The sequence below is a fragment of the Sander vitreus genome, chromosome 4, assembly GCF_031162955.1.
Source record: "Sander vitreus isolate 19-12246 chromosome 4, sanVit1, whole genome shotgun sequence".
NCBI classification, from domain to species: Eukaryota; Metazoa; Chordata; class Actinopteri; order Perciformes; family Percidae; genus Sander; species Sander vitreus.
Genome location: NC_135858.1, coordinates 34,975,049 through 34,985,199, shown reverse-complemented (window position 1 = coordinate 34,985,199; position 10,151 = coordinate 34,975,049). Strand labels below are relative to the sequence as shown.

General features: G+C 41.7%; 2 protein-coding genes across 8 annotated transcripts in view; both read left to right on the top strand.

Annotated features, from left to right (window-relative positions):
* The first annotated feature begins 982 nt into the window (after positions 1-982).
* On the top strand, positions 983-3,410 carry LOC144517371 (nuclear factor 7, ovary-like). The gene is made up of 2 exons (XM_078249467.1): positions 983-1,171; positions 1,255-3,410. Exon 2 carries the CDS (start codon positions 1,272-1,274, stop codon positions 2,664-2,666), a length of 1,395 nt encoding a protein of 464 aa, XP_078105593.1. The 5' UTR covers positions 983-1,171; positions 1,255-1,271; the 3' UTR covers positions 2,667-3,410.
* A 3,305-nt stretch (positions 3,411-6,715) lies between these two features.
* smpd4 (sphingomyelin phosphodiesterase 4) overlaps positions 6,716-10,151 on the top strand; it is a 28,257-nt gene continuing 24,821 nt past the window's right edge. For 2 of the 7 annotated variants that reach the window (XM_078249464.1, XM_078249462.1), the window contains exons 1-3: positions 6,716-6,892; positions 7,276-7,374; positions 9,169-9,255. In XM_078249464.1, the coding sequence (XP_078105590.1) occupies positions 7,336-7,374; positions 9,169-9,255 (126 nt within the window). In that variant the 5' untranslated portion in view covers positions 6,716-6,892; positions 7,276-7,335. The remainder of the gene's footprint in view (positions 6,893-7,275; positions 7,375-9,168; positions 9,256-10,151) is intronic. The other 5 variants (XM_078249463.1, XM_078249459.1, XM_078249466.1 and 2 more) reach the window with 3 other exon arrangements.

Below are 10,151 nucleotides of genomic sequence, written 5' to 3'. Positions count from 1 at the left end.
CGCTTTGCATGGTAGAGTTTTAACTTCCACATGTAGATGTAGCGACTAACTGTGTTCACTGTCAATGTTTTTTTCCAAAGTGTTCCTGAGCCTACGTGGTAATATCCTTTACATAATGATGTCGTTTTTTAATGCAGTGCTGCCTGAGGGATCGAAGGTCACGGGCATTTAATGTTGGTTTTTGGCCTTGCTGCTTACGTGCAGAGATTTCTCCAGATTCTCTGGATCTTTTGATGATATTATGGACTGTAGATGATGAAATCCCTAAAATCCTTGCAATTGTATGTTGAGAAACGTTCTTAAACTGTTGGACTATTTGCTCACGTAGTTGTTAATTAATCTGTTCACCTGTGGAATGTTCCAAACAGCTGTTGTTTGAGCATTTCTCAACTTTCCCAGTCGTTTGTTGCCCCTGTCCCAGCTTTTTTGGAACGTGTTGCAGGCATCAAATTCTAAATAAGTGAATATTTGCACACAAAAAAACAATAAAGTTTGAACATTAAATATCTTGTCTTTATAGTGTATTCAATTGAATATAGGTTGAAAAGGATTTTTTTTACGTTTTAAACAACCTCCCAACGGACCTTGCTTGAAAAAACATTATGTATAGCTTATTAATTCTGCCATGTAACTAATAATTATTATTCACATCAATGTATATTAAAGAACTCTATTTTTGATAGTTTTCTTTCTCTGTATTTTTAGAATTGAAATACATATTCTCAGTGTTTGTTTCTCATAAGCTAAACTTCACTTCAATTTTAATTGGCTTTGAGATGAAGAAATTAAATGGTGTTACTTTTACTGTATGTGAATAAGCCACAATCTGTTGTCAAATAAAAAATATATTGAGTTTTATTTTTTTGTGCATTTGCATCTCCATTTTTGAGAGGAAATAAACCTTTGTTAAGTGACGTCTCCAGGCTCATGCATTCTAACCGATGACCCAGCCTCTCAGCAGAGGAGGCGTGACAGAGCTCCTCCCCTCAACTGACTCAGCCAAGACTAACCAGGAAACAGTTTGTTTTTTCGTCCTCACTGCAGAGAGATACATAGACTGAAAAACACGATCAGATTCACTTTCAGACCAAACTAACTTCCTCTGAGTGAGTTCAGCTACAGGAGAGAAAAGTGGAAAACTACAACACTGCTGACACTCCACACACTGACGGTGAGTCTTTCTAAAAACACGACTCAAAGTGAAAGTAACTTTCAGCCATGACTCACGGTACTTTCTGTCTGTTCTGTTTTCAGCTTCACTCAGAGACTAAATGGCTTCCAGATCAGAGGAGGATCTCTGCTGTCCAGTCTGTCACGATGTCTTTAGAAATCCTGTTCTTCTGTCATGTAGCCACAGCTTCTGTAAAGACTGTCTGCAGAGCTGGTGGACAGAGAAACTAACACAGGAGTGTCCAGTTTGTAAGAGAAGATCTTCAAGGGATCAACCACCTGTTAGTCTGGTGTTGAAGAACCTGTGTGAGTCCTTCTTACTGGAGAGAGATCAGAGAGCTTCAGAGGCTCTCTGCAGTCTGCACTCTGAGAAACTCAAACTCTTCTGTCTGGACCATCAGCAGCCAGTGTGTCTCGTCTGTCTGCATTCAGAAACACACTCCAACCACAGAATCAGACCCATCGATGAAGCTGCACGACAACACAGGAAGGAGCTTCAGGAAACTCTGGAGCCCTTAAAGGAGAAGTTAAAGGGTTTAGAACAAGTTAAAGTGAAGTTTGATCAAACAGCAGAACACATAAAGCTCCAGGCCCGACGCACAGAGACGCAGATTAAGGAGCAGTTTAAGAAGCTTCACCAGTTTCTAGAAGAGGAAGAGGAGGCCAGGATGGCTGCACTGAAGGAGGAAGAGGAGCAGAAGAGTCAGAGGATGAAGGAGAAGATGGAGGCTCTGAGCAGAGAGATAGCAGCTCTTTCAGACACAGTCAGAGCCACAGAAGAGGAGCTGAGAGCTGAAGACGTCTCATTCCTGATCAACTACAAGGCTGCAGTGGAAAGAGTCCAGCAGCGCCCCCTGCTGGATGATCCACAGCTGCTCTCAGGAGCTCTGATAGATGAGGTCAAACACCTGGGCAACCTGAGCTTCAACATCTGGAACAAGATGAAGGACATGGTCTCCTACACTCCTGTGATTCTGGACCCAAACACTGCTCAACCAAAACTCATCCTGTCTGAAGATCTGACCAGTATGAGAGTAGGACAGGAACAGCAGCTTCCTGATAATCCAGAGAGGTTTGATAAACACCGCTCTGTCCTGGGCTCTGAGGGCTTCAACTCAGGGACTCACAGCTGGGATGTCGAGGTTGGAGACAGTAAATGCTGGTCACTGGGTGTGTTAGCAGAGTCTGTCCAGAGAAAGGGATTCATACAGTCTGGATTATGGAGAATAATGTTGTATCAAGGTAAATACTCAGCACGGTCAGCACCAGCTCCACCCACTGATCTCGTAGTGCAGAAGAAGCTCCAGGGGATCAGAGTGACTCTGGACTGGAACAGAGGAGAGCTGTCGTTCTCTGATGCTGATACTAACACACACATACACACCTTCACACACACTTTCACTGAGAAGATGTTTCCATTAATTTTCACTTGGGATAAAGTCCCACTGAATATATCACCAGTGAAGGTGTGTGTGACAGTGGAGCAGAGCAGTTAGAGATAAAGAGGATGGTTATATTCATGATGTTCTTTATTTCTTAAAGGGAATATTCGCTGAATTCCATCTCTTACGTAATTTGCACCTGTCATCTCAATGTCTCATTATTACAAAAATATGTTTCATTTTCTTTTCATTTGTTGTTTAGTTTGACAATCTGCTTTTTGTTTAGTTGACCTTTCTAAAGAGTACATTAATCTAGCTAACACCTTTATCCATGCGATTTACAATACAACCCAAAAATTGCACACACCATATATAGAGGCTCTGTTCTCAACACAGAGGCTGCAGGTTCAATTCCGACCTTTGGCACTTTTCCTGCATGTCCTTACCCCTCTCTCCCTCTCATGTCCAAACTGTCACAAAAATGAATGCCTAAATGCCAAAACACTAAAATATGTTGAAGTGCTGCAGTCAAAGGCAATAGGAGACGTTTCATTCTTTTTTTAACAATACTTTTTTTCTTTTTAAGTTGTTTATGTTTTATCGTTTTGACTTGTTTGTGTGGAGCAGCAAACACTTTGTAGAAGCTGATTTAATCCAAATAGAGGGAAATGCATCAATTTATCAAAAACTGCATGTTTATGCGGTATCATTGTTCAGATCCCAAAAAACGTTTTCTCTTAAATTTTAGTCCAGATTATACATTCAAATCTTTTAATTACATTCAATTTATTCAAAATTTTCCAAAATATATGAACAATTTTCTATTTGATGTAATAAAGAAAAGATGATTCTGTAAAAGTGTTTCATTCATTTTCCATCAGTTGAATTGTGCTGTTAATTATTTAATCAGAGGAGGAGTCCTTCTATTTAAGGTGGACAGTTTTAACAGTTTTAAGGTGGGCTCCTGTGAAAGTTAAAGCAATGAGAAAATACAATAGTGCTCAAAAGTGGCAACAGCCTCCAGTTTATTCAACAGCACCATACTATCTTGTTTTTGCAATCATTTCATCTCCCTTGGCTGCACCTTTTCTAACCTTGATGAAGTGGAGAACAGTAAAGTGACGCTTAAAGTGCTCATATTATGCTCATTTTCAGGTTCATAATTGTATTTATAGGTTGTACCAGAATAGGTTTACATGGTTTAATTTAAAAAAAAAAATATATATATATATATATTTTTTTTTTTTTTTACTGCACATTGCTGCAGCTCCTCTTTTCACCCTGTGTGTTGAGCTCTCTGTTTTAGCTACAGAGTGAGACCTCTTACTTCTGTTCCATCTTTGTTGGGAGTCGCACATGCACAGTAGCTAGGTAAGGACTACTAGCCAGTCAGAAGCAGAGTATGAGGGCGTGTCCTGACAGTATCTAGGTAAGGACTACTAGCCAGTCAGAAGCAGAATATGAGGGCGGGCCCTGACAGTACCTAGATAAGGACTACTAGCCAGTCAGAAGCAGAGTATGAGGGCGAGCCCTGACAGTAACTAGGTAAGGACTACTAGCCAGTCAGAAGCAGAGTATGAGGGTGTGCCCTGACAGTACCTAGGTAAGGACTACTAGCCAGTCAGAAGCAGAGTATGAGGGTGTGCCCTGACAGTACCTAGGTAAGGACTGTTTGACAGGGAAGCTGTGTGCAAACAGGAATATATAGGCTGATATATCAGCAGTTTACTTGTTAAGTGGTCGTAAATGTACAGTGGAGGTTTCAGTTTGTCTCTGAAGAAATCCTGCAGAAAGAAAGTTCCCATGTCTCGCTTCTCAACATCACAACAAGAGCCGCGGCAGAAGGGGAGAGCAACTGTCAGCTGGAAAAACTCCGACACAAGCTAGTTTCCATCCACTTGTCGATCCAATTATCGGAAGTTCGGTAAAAAAAACTTATGCGAATAAAGCTGGTGAAAGTGTGTTTCCATCCAACGGCTTTAAAGCGAATAAAAACCTGTTGCGTAATGACGTCACATGCTGTTTTGCGGTCAAATTGGTATATCGAATTGATTTGAGACATCTTAAGGTGTTTCCATTCATTTTCGCACTGAATCGCACAACATTCAAGCAAACATTTGCGAACAAAGTTTTGCTGGACAAAATGGATCGCGCCATCTACCAACAAATGATCAATATTGCACAAGTTGTAATAGTGCTAATGTGCCAGCTGATAGCGACATATCAAGCTACAATAACAAAACAACGACGCTATCAACACATTGTTATGATGATGCAGATGCACGTAAATGCCCGACGACAACGGAGGCGGCCTGTGGTGTGGGCAACGACAGCGTTATATTTTGCTCGTAAATTAAATCCAAAAAAGTCTCTCGTCTCCTCGTTCGTCCACTTCCATCTGTCTTTCGTTGACCCCCCGCCATGTGTGCAAACAGAGCGGAAATACTGGGCGGAAATGAACTAAAACTTCTTCTTCTGTTTTGTGGCGGGTTGCAACCATAAAATGACCTAAAACTTAATCGCAATTCATTATTTATTCGGCAAATAACGTTTCCATCAGCGTTTATCGCATAAGCCGTATATATCCATCAAGATAAAATCTGATGAGACTGAATTTTACTGTTTCCATAAGGAATTTTTCATTCGATATCACTTAATTCGGATAAAAACGTGTGGATGGAAACATAGCTACAGAGAGAGAGAGGATACGAGAGGACGAGGAAGCCCATCTACAAACCAATCAATTCATGGGCGTCTGTTTTGGTCATGTCTACTTGTTTCTGTTCTGATGGACCGATATTACAAGATATTGTCTTGTAAACTGTCAGCAACTTCCATGTGACCGCTCATCATGTAACCTCCTAATTTCGTAGAATATCATACGAATTGTTGTGCATAACTTTTTGTTTGTTATCATATGAACCTGTTCATGAGAATGCGTTGACCTGCACATTTGGGATTCTCAGTTGTCATGAGCCAGTTTATCATCAGACACCTGATGCCACCATGCTAGTCTGAATGTCATGTCAAATAACATTTTTCAAATGTAGCTGAAGCTTGGAACGAATTATGTCCAAAACAATAATGAACATTGTTAATCCAAATCCAGAAACTAATCAACATATCCTTTTTTTTGTCGTGTCTAAATGTAAAAATACAAGTGACAAAGTCACACATTTTTTTAAGGTTTTTAAAAGAATTCTAAATAATCCAATTTAGAAAATGTTCTTATCAATTATAAGTATCTGGAAACGCAGCTCACGTAAGTGATGACGGCAGGGACGTAGTTTTGTCACGTAGGCTATAGATCTTTAGTGCGCTTGCATAACTGCAGTGTGAAGCCAAAACTTACCGGATCAAATGTAAAATACATGAACCTTGGTCCGGACCTTGGTTCGGACTTTCAGGTGTGAAAGCCCCCTCAGTTCGCTTTTACAGTTCAGTTTACTTCAGGTGAGAACGATCCAAAACAATAAACACAGAAAGTGAACCAAAAGTCAGTCTGTCAGCTGATCACATTGATTGCCTTCTTCTAAAAATATCAGAAACACTAAAGGAGAACCAGAAAACCCGAGACTTAATAATATATATAATATAAGAGTAATATAATACACATGCTTTTACCAGTAGTTCGCACAAGAGGTTGTTTGATCATAAATGTAGGGCGTACCTCTTAGTAGTTAATATCACACCCCCGTCTCTAACATTGTTCGTATGTTATCCATTAAAATCCATCTAATTTCTATTCATCCGCACCTTACTCTTCTGTATATCTGTGAAATACACTGTCTGTTTATATAAGGGTTTTATTGTGTACACATGTTTGTTTTATTACTATTATTATTATAACAATTTCTATTTTTTCTATTTCTTATACTTTATGTATATATTTTCTCCTACGTCCAGTGTTTTCTTTAGGATTTTTTTTAAGCAGTGGGGGCAGGTCTGTCCAAACAACAAGCCCTGTACAGCTCTATTTCTGATACAGTGGTTGCAGAAATTTTGCCATGGTGGGCCGCCACTACAAAATCAACATAGAGGAAACACTGTCTACTTATTGTGTATTTGTGTTATTCTGATGTGTGTACATGTGTGTACAGTGTGGGATTAATATTATTTTATTATTATATATACTATTTCATCTTATCTTAAAACATGTTAACTTTTACATCGGAGGAAATACGTCACTCCAGAAGGTGGCGGTAATGAGCAACAACATGACTACCATCCAGAACCCCAAAGAAGAAGACGTCAACGACTGTCTATGGTTTGAACCACACTGATGGAAACGCGGTTGATTGGAAAGTAGTCGACATTTGTTATTCCTGTCAGCGGAGAAGGTAAATATGTCTTCACTTGAAAGTCTGAAAGCCTTACTCAAAGTGTCAGTAAAGTAACGCTACACTTGGCGACTTCACGGCTGTTGCTGGTCAAGTTAGTTAGCGTTAGCTACCGCTAGCTAGCCGGCTCATGCTAACTTGCATGGCTCAATGACTGTCTGTCTGTCTGTCTGCCTGCTTGCTGAGTTTTCCACTCAATGGGAGACATTGTTGGTGGATTAACAGAACATACAGTTATCATCCTGTTTCCACAGTTTCCATTTGTTTCAATGAGCAGCAATGTTTTCTGCTACGGGCGTTAACAAAGTCATGCCAGGCTAGTTTGTGTCGCCAGCTAACTTCAACTAAAGAACTGAAATAAAGCGAGTTTTGTTCGTGTTTAGCAGCTCCAGGTCGGATCCAAGTGGACTCTACATAGGAAGAAACAAACCGAGGGGTCCTACATGGCTGCTCCAACACTACAACAGCCCAGTTTCCTCCTGGTGAGTCTGTTTACAGTTTCTATTCGAGAATCAACATGACTGATGATGATTTTCAGATGTCATCCAACTCTTGATTGATTGATTATTTATGGATATAGAAGAACAAAAATGGAATAAGGGATACAACCAAGGGCGTAAATAATAAATCGTAGGTAACAAAAAGCCCAGGACCTGTCTGTCATATTTTAAAGTGCTCATATTATGCTCATTTTCAGGTTCATAATTGTATTTCGAGGATGGACCATAATAGCTTTACATGGTTTAATTTTCAAAAAACACCATATTTTTGTTGTGCTGCAGCTCCTCTTTTCACCCTGTGTGTTGCGGTCTCTGTTTTAGCTACAGAGTGAGACATCACACTTCTGTTCCATCTTTGTTGAGTCACACATGCTCAGTACCTAGGTAAGGACTACTAGCCAGTCAGAAGCAGAGTATGAGGGCGTGCCCTGACAGTACCTAGGTAAGGACTACTAGCCAGTCAGAAGCAGAGTATGAGGGCGGGCCCTGACAGTACCTAGGTAAGGACTACTAGCCAGTCAGAAGCAGAGTATGAGGGTGTGCCCTGACAGTACCTAGGTAAGGACTACTAGCCAGTCAGAAGCAGAGTATGATCGCGTGCCCTGACAGTACCTAGGTAAGGACTACTAGCCAGTCAGAAGCAGAGTATGAGGGCGTGCCCTGACAGTACCTAGGTAAGGACTACTAGCCAGTCAGAAGCAGAGTATGAGGGCGTGCCCTGACAGTACCTAGGTAAGGACTACTAGCCAGTCAGAAGCAGAGTATGAGGGTGTGCCCTGACAGTACCTAGGTAAGGACTACTAGCCAGTCAGAAGCAGAGTATGAGGGCGTGCCCTGACAGTACCTAGGTAAGGACTACTAGCCAGTCAGAAGCAGAGTATGAGGGCGTGCCCTGACAGTTGCTAGGTAAGGACTACTAGCCGAGAAGCAGAGTATGAGGGTGAGCCCTGACAGTACCTAGGTAAGGACTACTAGCCAGTCAGAAGCAGAGTATGAGGGCGTGCCCTGACAGTACCTAGGTAAGGACTACTAGCCAGTCAGAAGCAGAGTATGAGGGCGTGCCCTGACAGTACCTAGGTAAGGACTACTAGCCGAGAAGCAGAGTATGAGGGCGTGCCCTGACAGTACCTAGGTAAGGACTACTAGCCAGTCAGAAGCAGAGTATGAGGGTGTGTCCTGACAGTACCTAGGTAAGGACTACTAGCCAGTCAGAAGCAGAGTATGAGGGTGTGCCCTGACAGTAACTAGGTAAGGACTGTTTGACAGGGAAGCTGTGTGCAAACAGGAATATAGCTAGGTAAGGACTACTAGCCAGTCAGAAGCAGAGTATGAGGGCGTGCCATGCTAGCAGCTAGGTGAGCATTATAACGTGTTCCAAAGTGACCACGTTTGTCTCTGAAGTAAAGGCTGGACTACAATAGAGCTGTTTGGAGCAGTTTGTGAACAGTGTTTTCTGTTGGAGATGGTAAGTCCCTTTGGGGTGGACTTTGGGCTTTTTCACTTTGTAAACCTATAGCATGCACAAAGAAGATATATAACACAATAAAGGAAAGGGAAAACGCTACAAAACATAATATGAGCACTTTAATTGGTCATCTTACCCCAGAGATGTCTTTTTTTATCTTACTCTTTGTGATTCTTGTTGCACACGGTGAATACCTTTTTGGTTCCGATTATTTTTCGTCTTCTATCTAAAACTAACAAAGCTAGTCTCTTTTTTTTTTTACTGTGTGATTGACAAAATGTGCTCATTAATGTGTTGTGTTGTCGCTCCAGGCCAATCTTAAAGCCGACACCACCACCAAACCTCTCCTCCACCGATGCCAAGATCTGGTGAAGATCATCGACGACTATCCTGCGAAGGTACCGTTTACCCTCCCGCCACGGACTTAAATGTCTGCGCTTTATTTGTTGTGAATGGCTGTGAACTTTTTCATTTTCCTGAAATGACTGATCTCTGTGAGGACCCTATCCTGCAACCGGTGCAGCGCAGCGTAAAGCCCGACGCAAGTGTCTTTGCTAGTTTAAGACCGACGCAGTTGTCAATTTCCCGTCCAGCGCCAACGTCGTTTAAACCGCAAATGCACCTACGCCCATGGGCGTGCTGGTCTTACAGGGAGGTGTGTTCAGGTGCATTCTGGGCGTATTGCTATCTTGAGGCAGCCGGAAGTGATCGTCAGAGTACGGGCTTATCTGCTAATGTAAGCTACCGACCGTTACCTTGAAACCATCCAGAAAATAGACGGTACCGTAGGGTGATTTAACGTCGCCGCTCATTTTACACACAGTTTAACAACAAAACGCTGAGTGAACATTACTAGCTACGTTTTTTCATGTTGGTTTGGAGCGGTATGCACCCCCCACTAACCTGGAAAACGGTTTAAATCAGTAACGTTACTACAGCGTGTCGGAGGAATACACACGGACTCCTGCAGCGGCGAGGCAGAGGGGCCGTCACAGCAGCGTGGCTAACGTTAGCTTCTTAGGATCGGTCGCTCAGAAATGTCAGTTATGTTTCCCTTAAGTTTCCCCTTAACTGCTGAATCAGAATCTAACTTTAGTGTTGTTAAAAGATTACAGCTTTTGTTATTCCAAAGTTTATTCATATCCTGTCAAAATGTATTTGTCATGTTATTAAAATGGAGTATATATACACTGTAACAACAACACATGCAGTCCCAGTGCAAAGCATCGTTTGTTATGCCCCGTATAGCAGCTTTACGGCCGTTTTTGTTTTGTCTCCACGTAGTGTTTGAACA

Bases quoted from the DNA above. Each gene is read 5' to 3' on its own strand.
- LOC144517371 (XM_078249467.1), top strand. From the start codon at position 1,272: ATGGCTTCCAGATCAGAGGAGGATCTCTGCTGTCCAGTCTGTCACGAT.